General features: G+C 40.2%; 1 protein-coding gene across 1 annotated transcript in view; it reads left to right on the forward strand.

The window, feature by feature from the left end:
- Positions 1 to 4,008: 4,008 nt before the first annotated feature.
- LOC141361730 (NACHT, LRR and PYD domains-containing protein 3-like) overlaps positions 4,009 to 22,627 on the forward strand; it is a 39,862-nt gene continuing 21,243 nt past the window's right edge. The window contains exons 1-6 of the mRNA XM_073863430.1: positions 4,009 to 4,020; positions 5,369 to 5,652; positions 6,288 to 6,423; positions 6,994 to 8,042; positions 20,329 to 20,505; positions 21,373 to 21,546. Coding sequence (XP_073719531.1) covers positions 4,009 to 4,020; positions 5,369 to 5,652; positions 6,288 to 6,423; positions 6,994 to 8,042; positions 20,329 to 20,505; positions 21,373 to 21,546 — 1,832 coding nt within the window. The remainder of the gene's footprint in view (positions 4,021 to 5,368; positions 5,653 to 6,287; positions 6,424 to 6,993; positions 8,043 to 20,328; positions 20,506 to 21,372; positions 21,547 to 22,627) is intronic.

The following is a 22,627-nucleotide window of genomic DNA, read 5'->3' on the forward strand; positions in this document are numbered from 1 at the left end:
AATACATGTGGTTTTGCATAATTTCTAATTAAATTTTTACATAAATTTAATCAATTTGTTAACTTTATAAAACAGAAAAGTAATGGGGAAAACGGAGGGGTTACTTGACTGTAACCTTGTTCCCTGAAAAAGCGGAACGAGATGCTGCGCTGCTAAGCGCTATGGGGAAACGTCTTTATCGTTGACCAGCTGAATATAGTGTGCAAACACGTCAATGAAATTGACCCGGAGGTATATAGCCTCGGTTGATGACGACATCACAGCGCACCCGATGCGAGGCTATAAAATAGATGAGCAACAGCTGTGTCATCAGATCTTTTGTTTGAAGACCAGTCCTGGGACATCTACTGTACGGCAAGACAGCGCAGCATCTCGTTCCGCTTTTTCAGGGAACAAGGTTACAGTCAAGTAACCCCTCCGTTCCCTATCAAAAGCTTTACTCGATGCCGCGCTGCTAAGCGCTATGGGGAACGACAATACCCACGCTGCCGTGCTTGGAGATGTCTGGACCCCTTACGGATGTGTAAGTGTGTGCACAAGGACCGCAAGGAAATCTCAGACATAAACAACCAAGCTAAAAATAGTGGACGTGTGCGGAAAGGATGCTCCTGCCGCCTCACAAACATCTATAAGAAGGCACCCCTTCCCAATAAATAGCAGTGGGGAATACCCCTTTATGGAAAAATGGTTTAGACAGCAGCTTGAGATGCTGACTCGAGGACATGAGACCCTGGAGTGACATGAGCAACCAAGCTATAAAATCTTATGAATGTATGCGGAGAGGACCAGCCTGCCGCATCACAAACGCTCTGTAAGGAGGCACCCCTTACTAAAAGTAGCAGTGGGGGATACCCCTTTTATGGACAAATGGCATAGACATCAGCTTGAGATGTTGACTCGAGGACAGGAGATCCTGGAGTGACATGAGCATCCAAGCTATAAAATCTTATGAATGTATGCGGAGAGGACCAGCCCGCCGCATCACAAACGCTCTGCAAGGAGGCCCCTTTTACTAAAGCAGTAGAAGAGGCTACTCCCCTGGTGGAGTGAGCTCTCAGACCTGCTGGCGAGACTTGACAGCGCGCCTCAAAGGCAAGAGCAATGGCATCCCTAACCCAATGTGATATGGACTGCCTGGTGGCCGCAGCACCTCTGTTGCGGCCCCCAAAACAGACAAACAACTGCTCTGACTTACCCCACTGGCTAGTGCGGTGGACATAAGTCTGAAGAGCACGGACTGGACACAATCTGTGGTATAACTCCTGCTCCGGCGTGGTGAACGGCGGAGGGCAGAAAGTCTCAAGAATGACCGGATGTGCAGTCGAAAAGGGAACCTTACGCAGGTAATCAAGATAAGGATGTAAAATCAACTTCACCATTCCTGGGGCAAAATCTAGACAGGATGGCGAGATCGCCAGAGCCTGCATATCCCCAATTCTTTTTAAAGAAGTTAATGCCATTAGAACAACCATCTTTAGTGTCAGAAGTCTATCAGACGCTGACTCTAGAGGTTCAAAAGGATGTCTGAACCAGACCCTCAAGGACTATAGCTAGGTCCCACGAAGGAATCTTAGTTCTTGCTGTAGGCCTCAATCGTTGGATGCCTCCCGAGCGGCGCCCCGTCCACCAAAGCGTGGCAAGCCGAAAAAGCGGCCACATAAAACCTGAGAGTGGATGGGCATAAGCTGCTGACAGCTTTTCCTGCAGAAAACTCAGAACTGTAGCAAACTGGCATTTAACAGGATCTGCATTATGTGTCATGCACCATGCTTCAAAGACCCAGGGGGGCTGGGGAACTCAGAGAGAAGTAAAGGAGACATTGCGCTATCTGAAAAGAGGCCAAGAGGTCCACTTTCTCTCTGTAAAATCAGGTCCATATCTGAGACACTATGTCTGGGTGGGGTTTCCAATCCCCAGTCGATAATGTCTGCCTGGACAGTAAATCTGCTCCTACATATAGGTTTTCTGGGATGTACACTGTTCTGAGTGACAGGAACTTGTCCTGAGCCCAGAGAAAAATCTGCCTCGCTATCTAGTTCAGATTGCGCGAGCGCCGACCTCCCTGGTGACTTAAGTATGAGACTGTCGCTGTGTTGTCCATCCGCACTAGGACATGACAGCTTCTCATTTGGCGGAGAAAATATTTCAGGGCCAGAAATACAGCCGTCAGCTCTAGGCAATTGATGTGCCAACCGAGCTGATGACCCTCCCATTCCCCTTGAGCTGGACGACCATCTAAGGTCGCACCCCAGCCCGTCAGGGAGGCGTCTGTCATTAGCAGTTCGCGATGACAAGTCGCTCATAGCGTGGGACCCAAGGCAACAAACCAGGGTCTTATCCACATAGTTAGTGTATGAAGCCCGTGGCGCATCACTTTAATCAGCCTTTGAGGGTTGGCCCTTGGATGAAACCCTCCGGCTCTGAAACGGCGTCATATGCAACAGCCCCAAAGGAATCACCGTGGATGCTGATGCCATAAACCCTAATATCCTCTGATATTATTTCACAGTGAGATCCTGGCCTAGCCTGACTCTGCTCAGGGTATGCTGAATGGCCTCGATTCGTGCGGGAGACAAATGTGCCCGCATCGTAATCGAATCCCAGACTATCCCTAAATAAGTCATTCTCTGGGCATGAGAAAGAACGCTTTTCTTGGCGTTGAGTCTCAACCCTAGAAAAAGTAGATGTGCTAACACAATGTTTTTGTGTTGGAGCGCCACCTATCGCGATTTTGCTAGTATTAGCCAATCATCCATGTAATTTAAAATGCGGATGCCCCGGAGTCTCAATGGAGCCAGTGCTGCATCCATGCATTTTGTGTATGTGCGGGGTGATAAGGCTAGGCCGAATGGAAGAACTCGAAACTGGTATGCTTCGCCTACAAAAGCGAACCTCAGGAACTTCCTGTGTTGTGGCAATATTTCTATGTGAAAATATGCGTCCTTTAAGTCGATTGTGACAAACCAATCGTAATGTTGAATTTGTGCCACAACCGTCTTGACCGTTAGCATCTTGAACTTGAGAGCTCTCACTGCTTTGTTTAAAGCTCGAAGATCTAAGATTGGACGCAACCCCCCCATCCTTTTTGGGAACCAGGAAGTATCTGCTGTAATAACCTGACTCTCTCTCTGGGAGGGGAACGTGTTCTATGGCCCCTTTCATCAACAGAGATTGAATCTCTTGCAACAGTATTTGTGTTCGCTCCGGTCTCAAGGAAGTGAATATCACGCCGTTGAAGCGCGGAGGACGACGAATAAACTGGATTCTGTATCCTAAGTGTACTGTGCTTATTACCCAAGCAGAAACGGCTGGCAGTAGTTTCCACGCTGCCAGACTCTCTGATAATGGTATTAATTTTATTATTTCCTCTTAGGGGAATGCTAAAAACCCTGCACGGGGGGCCTTTAACATTGAAGACAGAGGGCCTTTAACATTATGCTGGAAACCGCCCCCCCCCCCCCCCCCCCGCAAGCCCAGAGGCGGCGGAGGTGGAGAGGCTTCGTAAAGGCAACGGGACGGAGCGATCTGATGTAACATGATATGCCCCGCCCGCCGGCGAGCCCTACTGTAAAGAGTGAAATATTCCCTCATGCTTTTTAACCTTAGTGAATTATGTGACAACAGAGTCAACTGCATCACCAAATAAACCCAATAGGGAAACAGGGGCATTTAAAAGAAACGTTTTATCCTTCTCATTTATGCCTGACAGATTTAGCCATAGATGCCTCTCTGTGTTAACCAGAGCAGACATAGTATGGCCGATAGCGCGAGCCGTTTATTTAATGACACGAAGAGACAGATCTGTAGTCATACGCAACTCGTCAAATGTCTCTTTGTCTATCGTCTCGCCTGCACTCAAATCCTTTAACAGATCAGCCTGGTATGCCTGTAATATTGTCATAGTATGCAGCGCAGCACCAGCCCGACCTGCGGCTTGATAAGCTTTGCCCACGAGAGCTGAAGTTATTTTACATGGTTTCGTGGGCAGGGTAGGCTTCTTTAATGAGGATGCCGAGCCAGGTGAGAGATAACTCGCGTGCGTCTCTTCCACCTGTGGCATTTCGGTATATCCGCGCGTCTTCGTACCCACGATAGTCATAAATTGACGCCGTGGGCATGAAGCACGCAATGAGTATGGTCTTTCCCATGATTTATTTAATTCACCATGGAGATCCTCAAAGAAAGAGAGAGGCTCATGTTTCGTCCTCTCCCTTTGTCACTATAAAAACCTATCCGCTAGTTTTGCTTTGTTTGGGGTTCTCTGGCTCGCGAGGCCAATCAATTTGCAACCTGGCGCGTGTTACCACCTCGAGAAGCTCCTCGACCGACTTTCATCGTGCGAGGAACGCTCGGAGGCTGGTTTATGAAACTCCGCAGAACCGAGAGAGATATCATCAACGTCATTATTATAATTACCCCCACATAACCCGAAGAAACACCGGAGTGCGCTTCGGAATCACGCGAAGAAATATAACTTAATTTAAGGTTGCGGTCAGAAACAATCACGGCGAGCACGAATCATTTATATTGTGAATGATTCACAATGCTCGCACTCATCAGACTGTACAAAGCCATGACCGCATGCTCCTCCCCCAAACACACAAAACAGTTAAGTGTGTGTGTCGTCCTTCGCCATAAAGCAAAAACAAACACGACTTAGACTGCTCGTGACTCTTCTTACTCATATTTTCCTTTAACTTAAACTCCTTTAAAATCGGAAAGAGAGAAAGTCTGCACTCTATCTTGTTGGAATCTAACTCCTAACAAAGATCTCAAGTAAAGTTCAAAAGGTAAGAGAGAGATTTGCATTTCAGTGTAGCACACACTCATTCAGAGTTGGTCTGAAAATAAAAAGACCTGATGACACAGCTGTTGCTCATCTATTTTATAGCCTCGCATCGGGTGCGCTGTGATGTCGTCATCAACCAAGGCTATATACCTCCGGGTCAATTTCATTGACGTGTTTGCACACTATATTCAGCTGGTCAACGATAAAGACGTTTCCCCATAGCGCTTAGCAGCGCAGCATCGAGTAAAGCTTTTGATAGGGAACATGCTTAATCACTGTAGTGGTCAAATGAATTCTTACAGGGTAGAAAAAAAAACACTTTCTCTGATTACTCTGAAAATTAAAGAAGTGTGAGGGGCCTCCAACATAAATTTTGCCTAGGGCCTCCAAATATCTAGAACCGGCCCTTTCCAGGAACATCTAGCAGCTCTTTATGCTCACATCTCCATCACAAACAACAACATAAATGTGTTTGATGAAAATCAATTTACTAAAGTTTTGGGCAGAATAAAACGTAAATCATCAGAACAGTATTCATTATCTGAGTTACATCAGCAAGCTGTAGATGAATCTTTACAGAGTAAGAATGGACATCTGGATCTTTTCTTGCGTTTTCTTCTGGGTCTTTCACTGGAGTCCAATCAGATTCTCTTACAGGATCTACTGACACAGATGAGAAGATGCTCCTACAAGAAAGAGAAAACTGTTGAGTACATTAAAGAGAAGATGAATGAGAATCTGTCTCCAGAGAAATCCATCAATCTGATTCACTGTCTGAATGAACTGGGTGATGATTCATTGCTGCAGGAGATTCAACGTTATGTGAGATGTCCCTCATGCATGCTGAGATGCGGGCAAAAACTGTGGGATCATCAGGGTGGAATGACAAGTGAAGTTGAGTGTCATCCGCATAGCAGTGGTAGGAAATCCATGTTTTCAAATGACAGAACCCAGGGATGTCATGTATATCGAAAAGAGCAGCGGTCCAAGTACTGAGCCTTGAGGCACCCTGGTATTGAGACGTTGGGGTTCGGAGATGTCACCTCTCCAGGATACCCTGAAAGACCTACCTGAAAGATATGACTTGAACCATAGAAGCACTGTGTCAGAGACACACATAGCCATGTTATTCGACAGGAGGATGTGGTGATTGACCGTGTCAAAAGCGGTAAATAAATCCAGTAAGATCAGCACAGATGATTTGGAGGCTTTTATAAAATTATTAAATAAAGTGTGTTCAATACCTATTTCCTGTGTTATTTCACTTTATTTATTATGACTCAACTTATATACTTAAATTTTCTGATTTCTTTGTATGAATTCAATAATTGGCTTGATGGCTACATCTGGGGGAAATTTTGTGCCAATAGCCCACTTAGAAATCCCCTTACTGATAAAAATGCTGATGTGTCAAATACTTATTTTCCCCGCTGTATGATATATTATTTTTTATTTACAGTAATGACTCTAATCTTGCTCAAGTCCTGAACACATTCAGATCAAATATGAGAAAGAAGTTTGAGTCTTTGTATGAGGTAACATCAAATAAGAGAAACACAACACTACTGAATGAGATCTACACAGAGCTCTACATCACAGAGAGTGAAAGTGGAGAGATCAGTAATGAACATGAGGTGAGACAGATTGAGATACAGTCCAGAAGAACAACAACAGAAGAGACACCAATCAAATGTAATGACATCTTTAAACCTTTACCTGAACAACACAAACACATCAGAAGTGTGCTGACAAAGGGAGTCGCTGGCATTGGAAAAACAGTCTCTGTACAGAAGTTCATTCTGGACTGGGCTGAAGAGAAAGAGAATCAGGACGTCCACCTCATATTTCCACTTCCTTTCAGAGAGATCAATTTGATGAAGAACAAAACACTCAGTCTTTTAGATCTTCTTCATCTTTTCTTCCCACAAACAAAAGAAATGGAAATCTTTAGTGATGCATATAAAGTGTTGTTCATCTTTGATGGTTTGGATGAGTGTCGTCTGTCTCTGGATTTTCACAGCAGTGTGAGGTTGTGTGATGTAAGTGAATCAACCTCAGTGGACGTGATGCTGACAAACCTCATCAAGGGGAATCTGTTTCCCTCTGCTCTCATCTGGATCACCTCCAGACCAGCAGCAGCTGATCTCATCCCCTCTGAGTGTGTTGATCGAGTCACAGAGGTACGAGGCTTCACTGATCCACAGAAGGAGGAATACTTCAGGAAGAGAATCAGTGATGAGTGGCTGGCCAGGAGAATCATCTCACACCTGAAGTCATCCAGGAGTCTCTACATCATGTGTCACATCCCAGTCTTCTGCTGGATTTCAGTCACTGTTTTAGAGAGAATGTTGAGTGAGACAGAGAGAAGAAGGATCCCCAAGACTCTCACTCAAATGTACACACACTTCCTGATCATTCAGACAAACATCAAACATCAGAAGGACTATGAGAAGAAAGATGAAGACATGATCTTCAAACTGGGGAAACTGGCTTTTGAGCAGCTTGTGAAAGGCAATCTGATCTTCTATGATGAAGACCTGAGAGAGTGTGGCATTGATGTAGCAGAAGCATCAGTGTACTCAGGATTGTGTACTCAGATCTTCAGAGAGGAGAAAGGCTTGTATCAGGGGAAAGTTTACTGCTTTGTTCATCTCAGCATCCAGGAACATCTAGCAGCTCTTTATGCTTACATCTCCATCACAAACAACAACATAAATGTGTTTGATGAATTTTCTAAAGTTTTGGGTGGAATAAAACATAAATCATCAGAATGGGATTCATTATCTGAGTTACATCATCGAGCTGTAGATGAATCTTTACAGAGTAAGAATGGACATCTGGATCTTTTCCTGCGTTTTCTTCTGGGTCTTTCACTGGAGTCCAATCAGATTCTCTTACAGGATCTACTGACACAGATGAGAAGATGCTCCTACAAGAAAGAGAAAACTGTTAAGTACATTAAAGAGAAGATGAATGAGAATCTGTCTCCAGAGAAATCCATCAATTTGATTCACTGTCTGAATGAACTGGGTGATGACTCATTGCTGCAGGAGATTCAACGTTATGTGAGATCTGAATCAATAGGAAACTACAAATTCTCCTTTTCACAGTGGGCAGCTTTAGTTTTTGTGTTGTTGATGTCTGAGCAGCATTTGGATGAACTTGATCTAAATAAATTCATTGGAGCTGAAAATCCAGCAGATGAAGTACTTGTGAGACTGCAGCCTGTGATTAAAGAAACCAAGAAACTTCGGTAAGTAAAACTAACAACAATCAGATGACTGTTTACATCTTAAAGGGCACCTATTGTCCGATTCATGTTTTTACATTTCATTTGGTATGTAAGTGTGTCTTAGTACATGTTAATGACAAACCCCAAAGTAAACATTGACGCCAGTTATCGTCACCAATGTAAATCTCTTTTCTTGGATTACAACAAACACACAGATTGTAGGAAACTGTTTACTACCTGGGATTGTTGATGTAGACACAACCGAGATTACCATAATTCTTCTCGCTTCTGACTCACAGCCTGTAAGTTAACTCCTGATAGCATTGCATTGTGTTCTCCGACCTGACCACGTGACATACAAGTGCAGTTGTAGCAGCCATAGATATACATAATAAAGGCTAGATGTCTAACGGTGGAGTCTCTAACGTCATCACCACCATCTTGTCACAGGCACAAGGTGAGTGATCTGCAAATAATCTTATCTCGCTGAAATTTTGAAGGATTTACAAATGGTTTGGTTTCTTACAAATGTTATTAACATGCTATAATTTAATCATTCTTAAACATGTTTCATAAACTTTATTCATAAGTATGCAGTGTCATAAGTACATATCTGACATTTATAACAAACCAAACAATTTGAAAATTTGTAGAAAATTGAGCAAGTTATGGTTGTTTAAAAAGTATATGCACTATTTAAAACACAATGTTACGAGTGAGCGAGCTGACTGTAACAGGATGTGAACCTTCATTGGCCAGCAGCGCAGGTGAGACATCTAGCCTTTATTATGTATATCTATGGTAGAGTATAGAAGTTAGGGATGGGCATGAGTACTCAGTTGTTCAAGTACTCGAACGTGGCATCGATGATCGATCACGAAAATCATGTGGTTTTATTTATTTATTTATTGTGGTTATTGCGGCATTTTGATGTCTGGTTAGCGTTACAAGCGCCTGTGGTATTAAAGACTGGGTCTGGAGATGCGTGTTTGACGTCGTGTTGAGCTACGCAGATTAGCGTATGACATGAGTAACGTTACCATGCATGATTAAAAAACAAACAGATAAGTCTGCACACCCGCGCAATGCGTGGCAACCAGCCGATCCCGTTGATCCTGTGAAGCCGGCCACACCTCACATCACTGAGGCACTATGGTTTGAGTATGCTGTGGGGATGCTGTGATTTTCGGAAATACAGTCAGTCAGGTACAAAATGTACAGTGCCGTCACAAGTTCAATTCAATTCAATTTTATTTATATAGTGCTTTTCACAAAAGTCAATTGTTTCAAAGCAGCTTTACATAAATAGAAGCAGTAAAAAGCACAAAAAAACGACAGATAGCACAACAAAATACATGATAGCATAAGCAGTTAAATTTGCTGCGGCTATGACTATTATAAGCGAACGTATTACTAAAGTAACGTCTAGAAGAGGAAGCTAAGTAAAGCCCAAAAAGTCTGCCTCCCCGGGGTAAAAAACCCCCTAGGAGAAAAAAACCCCGGGCTTTTTAGCCAAGGAAGTAAAAAAAAAGTCCTAAGAGGGAAAAACCCTTGGGAGAACGGATAAGGAGATTTAGCGGAGATTAAGCGGGTTCTGCCGGTGATCGTTGGTCAGGCATCAGCTGGGCATCACGTTGAAGGACGACCAGTAGATCAGAGGTGTGCCGACTTTCACATCTACCGGAACTGGGTCTGTTTGTCCCATTGTCCTCGGGGTCGAGGACGAGACAGGGAGAGAAAAACAAAATCATATAAGCGTAGGGGCCGTTCACATGTAATGCAAGTGTCACACAGTGATGTGGTTTAAATCAGCTTAGTTCCAGACAGACTAACTATTGCGGCATAATTATATTATCCACAGTTGAGGATTTTGCAAATTGGGCGCCCAATGCGAAGGTATATATGGTAACTAAGGGTCACCTTCCGATCTTTAAGAGAAAATGAAACCTGACGACCCGTTTGACTAAGGCCTGAAGCCCCACTGTCGTGCAGGTTCAGTGGCAAATGGGTCTATATTGCATAGCATTTACAAGACCACGAGAAAACGCCAAACATCGCAACCTGACCATACGTGTCAACCCGTTTGACTAAGGCTGGAGGCCCCACTGTCGTTGTTAATGCAGGTTCAGTGGCAAACGGGTCTGTATGGCATACTATTCACAAGACTCACGAAAGTGCCAAAATCGCAACCCAACTATACGTGCCAACCCGTTTGACTAAGGCCGGAAGCCCCACTGTCGTCGTTAATGCAGGTTCAGTGGCAAACGGGTCTGTATGGCATACTATGCACAAGACACACGAAAGCGCCAAAAATGTAACCCGACCATACATGCCAACCTGTTTGACTAAGGCTGGAGGCCCCACTGTCGTCGTTAATGCAGGTTCAGTGGCAAACGGGTCTGTATGGCATACTATTCACAAGACAAACAGTGGCAAACTATTTAATGCAATTCATTTTTAAGTGTTCATGCAGATAAGGGGCCCTATTTTAACGATCTGAAACGCAAGTGCAAAGCGCAAGTTACTTTGTGGGCAGATCTTGAGCGCTGTTGCTATTTTCCCGGCGGGAGAAATAACTCTTGCGCGCCAGGCGCTAATCAATAAGGGGTTGGTCTGAAGTAGGTTCATTATGCATAGGTGTGGTTTGGGCGTAACGTCTAATAAACCAATCAGAACGCTATCCAACATTCCCTTTAAACGCAAGGGCGCAAGTTCCATGGCGGGTTGCTATTATTATGACGGATTTACCAGCCACATGCCAGGAGCGGTTCACAGCCGAGGAGACCCACGTTCTTGTAAGAGCAGTCAAAGACAGAGAAGTTGTTTTGTATGGGGATGGGAGAAACCCACCCAAATCAACGTCGTTAAACAGTCGTTAGAGGAAATAGCCACAATTGTCTCTTAAGCTGGCATCCCTAGGACGTTGCGCCAAGCTCTACAATGATGTCAGGAGACGGGGGAATCCCATGCTTGCCAGCATAAATCGGGCACCCCGTGTAACGGGAGGTTAATCTGCCTCTACACATGACCTGACGCCAGCAGAGGACATCGCTGCGTACACCCTCACCGGGGGCTTTGAAATCGGACCCAAGAAACGCAAGCAAGGTCCAACCCCAAAGTACACTTACAAATCAAGTTCATACACATTAAGGTTTCTTATGAAAACATTTTAATTATTATTTACATAAAATAAACGTAATACAGCCACACAACAAACGTATGAAAATATTTTAATCGTTATTTGCATGAGAATTTTTTAACGCAGCCACACAATAAATAAAAACTATCACCACAATGCTCACCACTATGATTTCCCTTTTCTCATGTATTCATATTTTTTATTGTAACAATTTATGATTTGAAAAATAACTGTTACATCTGTGTAGATTAGATAAGCAAAGTGTGTGCGCGTTGTGAACGCTATACATTATGGTCAAGCATGCGCCCTTCAAATAGCATAATGAACTACGCGCAACGCCCACTGATTTTAGACTTTAGACTGACTTTTTTTTTGGTCAGTGGCGCAATTGTTTTTTGTAACTGCAAAATAGCATCAGGGATGGTTTGCGCCGGAACACGCCTCCTTTTTTTGCTCTGAACCGCCCAGGGAGCACAAGTTAATTTCCTAATTTGCCGACGTGCGTCTGTGGAGTGAAAAACCTGCTGTGCGCCGGTGCAAAATACGAATGATACATGCGTCACTGACAAAGTCAATTGCGCTGGGTGCAAGATAGGGCCCTAGGTCTCAGTTCCTAAATTATTTAAGAGAGCTGGAGAGGTCTCTTAACCTAGTTAAGAGTAACAAGAGGGCAGCAGAGAGGTGGAGATCATGCACTTTACAACAAAGAGTGTGTTAGAATAATACTAATTCAAATGTATTTCTATAACACTTTTGACAAATTTTTTGTTGCATTGTTGCAAAGCAAAAAATGTACAATAAATACATGTTAGTAGTATATAGACAGTAGATAGGAATTAATAAAACATTATGAAATATAAAGAGTATAGGGTTTTTATATAATGTATATTATATTACACAATATAATATACCAAGATTTATACAGTACCAAAAATATACAGTACCAAGATTTTTTATGGGATTATCAAGACAGCAATGGTATATAGTTAAATGGTATATAAATTTGAATAATATACACTGTAAAAAGTTAAAATTTGATCAAATAGTATTTAAGTGGAGAAATCCAACTTAACTTGATCTTGTTCAGGCTTGATCATCAAAGTATTTTTTATCTAAGTGTTTGAAAACTTTAGTCTTTTACAAACAGCTTGTGAGTGAAATCAAAATGATGTGATTCATCATCTTAATTTTTAAACAGCATTACGTTTGTCTATTTCATTAACATGTTAAGACTTCGTGCAAAATCGTGTAAAATAAATGCATGTACTTATTTGTAATATTGTTAAACATTCCTGAACCAAATTTAAATTAAAATATTTAACCCTCTGAGGTCCGACCATTTTGGGACACTGTCAGAGGTTCTGACATGCTCTTACATTTGGTCTTTTTTCAGCTGCTTTAAAACATAATAATGGCAAGTGTCTCATACCACTGCGTTCAACTAGCCTGACGTTGTCATACTCAATTCTAGTCAGAATTTGAGTCTGATACTGCTCCATTGAGCTATAATCATGAGGCGTGTCTCAACCGAAAAATGCCTCTGCACTCAATTCGATAGACCTACGACCAATCAGAGCAACCGAGTGTGTGACGTATGTTGAAATGACGTCTTTGCAGCTTGACCGAACTGCTAGTTATTTCGCTACAATGACACACACTACAAGTCTTGAGTTAGCGAACGTACATCAACACCTACTATGATTACAACATTTCATTTTTATCACATTAAGTCATACAGTAAGACTATCTCTTACCATTTGTACATTAGTTAAACTTCATCCACGACGATACCCATTACGTTTGCTTGAAAAATATTGGAGCCTAGCATGTCCCTCCACGATTCCGGGCTTCCGAAAAGCAGCTGGCAACGACCGCTAATTATATCCATCTCGTCGTGCACACCGAGTTGCATCGCCGTGATACCCATTTCAGTTGCTTCTTTAACTTGATCCTTCATAAGTGCGACAACTTTTGCCGAATCCCATAGAAAGGACGGCAAAAACATCAACAAATGCCTTGCTCGCGTTTCTCTGTTCCTCTTTTAAAATCAATGCTTTGTCGATATCTTTTAGAACAGACTCAATGTCAGAATCCACACTTCTGATTTCTACCGCGGCAGCCATTTCGTTGTAAACAGATTCAACACACGCGCTCTTTGGTGACGTGGTTGATTTACGTTACTGATCATCTGTCCATCATCGTATAAAGCCAGCCCTGACAATTTGATTGGTCGACAAGCTTTGGGTCGAGCATAGTAGCTCCTCAATGGTGAATCCCCAGAACGATCTTCCCGTTTCTCAAAATGTTGTGGGCAGGGCTAAGATCGGCTGGCACCCAGGCTAGCATTCAGCACAAACTGGACTAAAATATTATATGAGCTACATGTACATGTTTGTATTTTTGAGAGAAAAATGTTTATGCGTGGTTTTAAAAAAAGCAAAATTTTTAAGTCACTGATATAAGTCCACAAAACTCATTCTAAACATGTTTTAACAAGACTTTCCTAAACAGAATCTAGTAGTCTAGAGTTTTTTCTTTAAAATGGTGTGAAAATCATCCTGCCTACCAGGGGCGTTGCTAGACATAAAGCTCTACTGGGGCACAGGCCCCCCATTTTTTGCTGACTTTTTTTGAAAGCCTGCTGTGTGCAAGAAGTGTGCAACACTTCTATATAATGTCCTTTGCTTAACCCACTATTCTACAGTGCAACAGGTACTGCGAAAGATACATTCAACTGTAATCTTCATCATACCTAACATTATTAACATGTTTGGAGGCATAAATAATGACAGCAGAGAAATATTTTCTACATTATACAATGATAGCAATGATTAATAACGTATTTTTACAAGAATATTTTAAGAAAACAGTCATTTTATGACTGCTATACTAAATAATCTCAGTCATAGTTACTGCTAACTGTTGTGTAAGTTAGTGTTAGTAAACTAAATATTAAATTCATTTGAAAATACAGAACAGTATAACACATACATCCAGAGGCGTCATGCCCATTCAAACTGAGGGGGCACCTGCCCCCTTGGTTTTTTTGAGCCAATGGATTTTGCATCCAACCTCAAAATCAAATAAGCGTCCATTAATCTGTTATTTGACTTTTAATCTGTTTAATATGCACAATTTATACATTATGTGCTGCATCCTTGTCACTTTAAGGAGATTTCCGCCGTTTTGATAGTGTTTTGATCATGTTACATTACTTTTATTCTGGCGGCAGCTGGAGCAGCAGTCACCAGCATCTGGGCGCGCTCACGAGCTCTCTGCTGTTGCTGGCTTGCTGCTGCATTTGGCTATCGTAGGAATTAAAACGTGTTAGAAACGCTCACCAAACCCCAGTACGGTAATGTGCAGTTAACCTCCTCTGTGTAGAAAATGTATGGTTTTAAATGTCTCAACGTTATATAGTAGAGATTCATCTTCTTGGCACAACGCCAAAGTTCGCCAGAGTTCACGCGGACGCGGAATCTCACATGCTCACATGAGGTAAAATGTAATGCAAAATCCGGTCCTCTAAAAAATTTATCTAAACATATTTCTTTAAATCATTATTGAACATTAAACTCAATCACGTGGCTATAGCGTATGTCCTTTTTGTTGTTTATATACTTTGGATTTAAAATTACATTAATTTTATATGATAATGTAGTTGTTGTGCAAAATGCATTAATGACACAATTAAACAAGTCATTAAGACTTAAATAAAACATGCCGTTTCAGATGTAAATATGATGCAAATGTGTCATTATTCCGATTGAATAGTATTTGATATTAAAGTTAGTCATCACTTTTATTTTGGAGGTTTTTGCATGAAAGCAGGGGTTTTCAGATTGTAAGAAATGTAAGTGCCATGGAAAAGACTGAAAGCTCTATAATATTTCGTTTGATGTCTGTGTATGCACAAATTTCTGTGAGCTGTTGACGCTGTGCCCCCTTAAAAAAAATTGGTGCATGACGCCCCTGCATACATCTGTTGATTTTCTCAGCAACAATGCAATTCTATAGACTTGGCAAGAGGTTTTCCTGAGATTTTTCCTCTAATGTTTGAGACCTGACAGGATGAGGATGTAGTTTTTCTTACCTCCCTTAAACTCATCATCTCTCCTTTCTGCTTCTCTTTCCCTGCTTTGCACAAAACATTTCTGATGTCCATCTACAGAAGCCAATAATGATCAAGTCAAAATAAGATTAGCATTATTATTTAGAAACTTACTTTAGTCTCGTCATGTTTTCATAAGCTAACTCACTCGCGTGGCGTCACCTTTTGAATGCAGTTGTGCGCTAATGATGCAAAGACGCGCGCGGACACTGTTAACCTTTCTATTGACGCGCATGAGCATAATGTATGTGGGTTGTTATGAATAGGTTGCATATGGTATGAATATGCATGGTCATGCAGGTGTATAAGTATAAATGTGTTTGTATGAATATATGGGGTGTGTTATGGTATGTAAGGCGCATACATGTATGATTATGTAGGTATATGCAGTGTTTTTTAAATGTAGGAGTATATTCAGGTATGATATATACAAAGGTATAACATTTGTATACACTATCAAAGTCATTTATATCTATATCTCTTTCCTCCTATGTTTAAATATTCATGTATTTACGCAGACAATCATACACTCATTTTTTTTATTATTATTATTATTTTATATTATATATTTTCTATTTAAATATGTATGTATAATATGTATATATATATTTTTTTCATTTATTTATTATTTCTGACACTTATAATTGAACAGGTTGTGTTTGTTAATGTTTCCCTGTTTATGAAAAGTCAAATTAAAAAAATTAAAAAGACGCTTGCGGACATGGATACGTGCGTGCAACTGCTTTGTTGCTTTTATAAGCGTAAATTGGGTAACTACATTGCATACAGATCCGTTTTTGCCGCGATTGTCTTTGTAAAGGATTGTACTAGTGAACTGCTAAAATTTAAACTTGAGATTTACACTGGGGCACAAAAGATTTACACTGGGGCACGTGCCCCAGTAAAAGGGGTCTAGTGACGCCCCTGCTGCCTACTCATTCACATAAAACAATATATTGATTTAGAAATTGTAAGACACTTTTTGTTTAGTTTATTTGGATTCAGTTTAGGTTTATTTAGTTCAGTTTATTTGGAAACAAACCCTATTCAAAAACTTGTATAAACTAAGAAATTGATACACAACAGAGCTGTAAACTTCAAACTCCCGTTGTGCGGTGCTCATAAAAACGGTGTCGCGTGTAAAGCGCAATGGATGGAATTGCCTTGCATGTAAACAATATGGAATCATTTTACAGCAAATCCCGCAGTGCAGCATTACTCAAAGTTGCCATGAAGGATACGAAAGTGAATAACTGTGTCTAACACTATACAGCATGTAAAAGATATCCGCCATTACGGGAGGTCACGCGTACTCGTTTGTAAATAAGCATGTAAACATGGAATCATATTACAGCACACACTTAAAGGATACAGCAGTGCAGGCTTATTGAAAGTTGCCATGAAGGATATAAGTGAATAACTGTGTTTAACACTGTACAGCATGCAACAGTGAAATCCGCCATTACGTGAGATCACGCATCCTCTTTTGTAAACAATGTGAATGTTTTTCAATCCGAAGCATGCAGTCTGCTGAGGTTGCTTACTGTATGTACGCTGAACTGCACAAGCCATGAGAATATTACATGATAGCAAATATAAATGGTATAAATTAACTATTACTTACTTCAAATATCCTCCTCCAGTGCATCCTCCATTGTTCTTCTTCTTAGGTAATATTAAAGATAAATGCTTCTCTTCCTCAATGTCTAGACATAAATGAAGATCTTCCTCACGTGTGTGTATAAAGTTTATAATCCAGACATGCGGTAAAGTCTTTAAATCTGAACTTAAATCAAACTTTACTTTTTAATGTTTGAGCTGCTCTTCATTACCATGTCAACAGCGTGTAGTGTATGATTATTAATGATGGAGTATTTTAAGTTGATTCTTCCATGATAAGGAGAAAACACGTCAAAACGCGGTGCCGCGTATTTGGACCCCAGGGGGTTTAAATACTAATATAATTTGAATGTCTTCATGATTCATAAATGTAGTCGAAGTACTCCCAAAAGTGCTATTACGCCATAAAATATAGTTCCTCTTTTAAATCCGCTTAGAAAAGCGCTACGTTTTATTTTGTACCACCAAACTTGCTCGTATAACTACTCGTCTTAAATAGGAAAAACGTTGATATGTTTGGTCACTTCTAACCCCACCTCCAAATGGTACCATTGAATGAATGGGGCCAAGCCAAATGCCACCAAAGCGTCGCAGCGCGCCCCAGCGCCCACGCGCACGCACACAGATGATAGAGGGATGTATCAACAATTCTTAGTTAAGGTAATAACATATTTTAATATTGAAAATGAGTAGACTATTCCTTTAAAGTTTATTATATACCAGCTGTACAACACTGTTATAAAGGAAAGAAGAACAATAAGAATACACAAAACTTCAATTTTCAAAATGCCATAGTAAAGGACGTTTATTTTACCTGTTTGTGTTGTTAGTCTGCAGGCGGTTAAGCAGGATTGTTGATTGTGACAAGATGTAAAATAATAGGCGGAAATTAAACAACCCTTTTGCCAAAACAAAGAACCATTTCAGCACAAAAGGGTTCTTCAGTAAGATATATGGTTCTATATAGAACCTTTATCATTGTTTAAGAACCTTAGAGTGTAGGCCTTAGTTATATTAGAACATTTAAGTAGTTTTTACCTTACCTTACAAAAAACAATACTGGTGTTCATCATGATACAAAACAATGGCACTGATATATGTTAAGATGTGACAGGGCAAGGTGTTTTTAAATGAAGGCAGCTCAAACATGCATTTTAGTCTGGGACTGGATAAACCTTGTATGGGCAACTGACCCTACATGACAAATTTAAATCAATAGCCGTGTTTGCACTCGGGCTTCAAGCGGGCGTGCCAGTGCCTGCTGAGGCCTGTCGCGTTTGCATTGTCACTTCCGGGGCATGATCGTGCTTCACTGGTGCTTCGTTGGGACTTAAGGCCCAGCTTTTCTGGCCCGCCGAATACCTTGGGCCAGAGCAGGCTTCTCGGGGCTAGGGGAGTGGTAAAGGTCAAAGGCGGAGTTTATCTGAGTCTCTGGCAAGATGCGCATCCATCTGTCTGCAGATTTAAAACTTTAAAAATAATCGGGATCACCAGTAATTTACTGTTTAACGGAAGATGCCTGCTATGTTTGTACTTCGGACTGAAGAAAATGATCTGCATATGTAAAAAACAAAGACGCGTTACATCACCGAACTCGCCATGCTAAGGATCCGGCGCACACCGCTACCGGTTCGGGAGAAGTTTATAAAGTTTCGGGCGCAGAACAAAGTGTTTAAAGTGCAACAGTGCTGAGAAATTAAAGATGTGTGTTGGATCATCATTTCATCGTCCATGTATTAAAGAAGCGATCACTCGAGTCACGATGGTATCTACAGTCGGTGAGTTAACATGCTACATAACGTTTGCATACAAAACACTTAAAATACAATACAAATAACGATTGCATAAGTGTCTTACATGGGTGTTCATTGTGTTATATTGTCATCTCTGTTGAATTTTTTAGTCAGCCCTTAGAAAAAGTAACCATGGTTTTATTATATTAGTCATAGCCATGCTTTCTGGTATTTTGGAGATTAATTTAACTCTTATATGAATGTAGCAAACTTTATATGTGGGTATACTGTATGTGTATTTACAAACCCTTTATACAAAACGTCACATGTGCCACGTTATTCTTTTGTGTCCGTTTTACAGAAAAATGCCAACATAAACTTTCAGTTTGTCATCCAGGAGTTTTTATTTTGTATATGAGAGATGACACAGCAACAAATGCAAGAGCAGGAGATGAAACGAAGATGATGATGATGAGACGACAGGAGCCATGGATGTTGAAATCCGTCCGGAGACGATGTCTTTAAATACACTGTTTGTGCACTGATATAAACTTCATATGTAAATAAAGTACCGCGTTATTATTACTACGACTGCTTGTCAGTTTATTGAAAATGACTGCTTAATAAGGATCACATCTGAAACACAGAAATAGTAAGATGCAACAAAATGGTAAATATAACCATCATTAACTTAACCACTGTAACATAGCTTTTTAAATACATGTGTATATTCAGAGTTGATTCTTAACGAGTACATTTTCTAATGATTTCTCAAACGTTTTGATTTTTGAGTTGCAAGTAAAGTGATTTTCAGTCCTATTCAGCTATTCGAGGCAGTTCTTTATAGACAAAAGTATTTATTGATTGACACATTATTGAAATAGCTATTAGACAGTTACCTTGTGTTTCATGTGATATCACACCTCTTATAATGTGTAAGTATGTTTACATCGCCAAAGAACTATAATTACAAACGTAACGTAATATATTTAGACACACGTGGATTCCTGTATTTTAAAATAAGATTATTTTACATAAATGTAAAACTAGGACTCGTTATATTCTTTAAAATATTGTGTATAATGGCACATTAGGTAGATGAACGCTTTATTTTTAATTATCCTACTTCATAAAGTTTACTATTGCTTATTGATCTGATATTGTCTCATCGTGAGATTGCTCGTGTTCAGCCAACATAAACTATAAGAGTAACACCGCGGATGGAGCAAACATCTCTATCTTCTCATCTTGGCTTTCACCGTGCAAACAGCCGCCTCAGTTATTTTCATTATGTGTGTTGTATGATGATGCGATCTAACTCCCGTCTCCTGTCAGATTGAAGCGACTTCCTCACGGTAAAACAGGCGGAGTTGTGTGACGTTACATCCAGGTAGGCGTATTAAGGGCGGGGTTTTCTGAAGCGCTGCGGCGCTATTGGCTTGACAATGCAAACGCGTCGTGATTTTGGCTACACAGCTGGAGGTCTGAGGCTATTGGCTCTGTGAGGCCCGTTTGAAGCCCTGGCTCGCACAGGCCCGATAGTGCAAAAGCAGTTATTGTTTCTTTGGGGCTTAACCTCTGATTACAGTTATTGCACTGAGATGTTTATATGAGTAAAGAGTCAATGAGAAATACAATTTTTTTTCTTTATTATAGTTTTTATTTCATGTTCTTTGACCATGTTTTTTATTTACATTATTACAGGTTGATGAGGTGTGATATCACAGATGAAGGTTTTGCTGCTCTGACTTCAGCTCTGAGATCAAACCCATCACACCTGAGAGATCTGGATCTTTCTAATAATTATAATCTAAAAGATTCAGGAGTGAAGCTGATCTCTGATGTACTGAAGAATCCTGACTGTAAACTGAAGATACTGAAGTAAGATTGTGATCTGATGCTAAGACAGAAATCACATTTAATGAGACTATATAGAGATCATAACATCTGTAATGAATTTATAGACACTAGTCTACATTTGAAGTGGATCAAAGTTGTCCTAAGACAAAAACAGATATTGTTCAAAATTGGAAGACAACTTTTATAAAAGGCCTTGGTCCACTTCATATGTAGAATAGTTTATTTTAATTTAATTTCAGTAATGTTTTTGATACATGAAGCTGATTTTATTCAACATTCATCACAACACTTTAACTCTTACTGAAAATCACAAACATAAAAATTGAATTATGATGAGAAAAAAGTAAAAAATATCTATAAAAAAACCCAAGTGAAAATTTTGTGCTGTCTGATGAGAAGAATCTGATTTCATTATTGTATAAAAAAATTAAATTGAGTTAATTTCCTTGTAAATCTCACTGATGTGTTTCAGTAAAACACACACACACACATTCTGGTTTCCATGTTTTGTGGGGACATTCCATAGACGTAATGCATTTTATATCATACAAACATTCCCTAACCCCAACCATCACAGAAAACTTTCTGCTATTTCACATCCTCAAAAAACATCATTCTGTTTGATTTATAAGCTTGTTTCCTCATGGGGACATCAAAATGTCCCCACAAGGTCACAAAAACACTGGTATTCCTATCTTTGTAACATGATAATTACCGGGTACACACACACACACACACACACACACACACACACACACACACACACACATAAATGAAACTAAAATGAAAATGTCCATAAACACTAAATGATGACAATAGAGAAACAAATTCAACTCACTGTAGATTTGATCTGTGTGTGAACAAACTGTGTGTCTCTGTTCTCTACAGGTTGAGTTTGTGTGATATCACAGATGAAGGTTGTGTTGCTCTGACTTCAGCTCTGAGATCAAACCCATCACACCTGACACATCTGAATCTGTCTCAGAATAAACTCACAGATTCAGGAGTGAAGCTGATCTCTGATGTACTGAAGAATCCTGACTGTAAACTGAAGATACTGAAGTAAGATTGTGATCTGATGTTCAGACAGAAATCACATATAGATTATAGTGAGACTATATAGAGATCATAACATCTGTAATGGATTTATAGACACTAGTCAACATTGAAAGTGGATTATAAAAGTTACTTTTAGGGTGTTTTCAGACCTGTAGATCGATTGCTTTGTTTTGAAGGGTTAAATGGCTAAAATGTTGCAATATCATCTTGGTTCAGTTTGCATACACAAGGCAATATTTCCAAATGAACCATACTTTATTAATACAAGTCATGTGTAAGTAAACTTTCCTCAGAGTGCATCTGTTTATTTTCTGTGGTTCTGCTTAAATTGTCCGTCAGGATGGACAGAGAGCAGCTTTATGGGATTATTTTGTGGCTGTTTTTGTAAGTGCGGTTATATTACTTAATTTGTTTAAATATGAATCAAAACTTAGGTGGGACAACATTCTTACCATGAATCTATGTAGAGAAGAGCAATTAAAAGCTCTTTTTAAAGGGAACAGATGCACTTTGGTGTTAAATGGCATTGACGAGCTCACCAGAATTCATCTACAAAAAGCTATTATGTATGTTTATGATTAACTCATTCCCCACCAGCCTTTTTTTTAAAAGTTGCCCACCAGCATTTTTTGCGATTTTTACAAAATATTTCACAAAATGCCTTCCAGGAAAATTTTCTTAAATATATATATATAAAAATATATAAACATACAAATATATCAAATGAAAGAACAGACCCTCTTCTTTCAAACAAACAATAAGCAAACAAACAAAAACACAAAACTGGAAAAACGTTTCATTCTATCTATATTTTCTTCTCTGCTTATAAACTCTTAAGACATATGCCACCTTGTTCAGGCGGTCTCAGGGCAGTTGTTTTGGTGCGGATCTGAGTGTGATTGCCGTGTTCACATATGCCTAAACAAACTAAACCTAAGGGGGTAAAATGCACCAAGTTCTGAAACATAGGCTCAGGTCTGAAAACACCCTAAGATTTCCTAAGACAAGAACAGGTTTGTTGAATAATAATAATAATAATACATTTTATTTATAATGCGCTTTTCTAAAACCCAAAGCGCTACAA

This window comes from Misgurnus anguillicaudatus, chromosome 24, assembly GCF_027580225.2.
Source record: "Misgurnus anguillicaudatus chromosome 24, ASM2758022v2, whole genome shotgun sequence".
Taxonomy (NCBI): domain Eukaryota; kingdom Metazoa; phylum Chordata; class Actinopteri; order Cypriniformes; family Cobitidae; genus Misgurnus; species Misgurnus anguillicaudatus.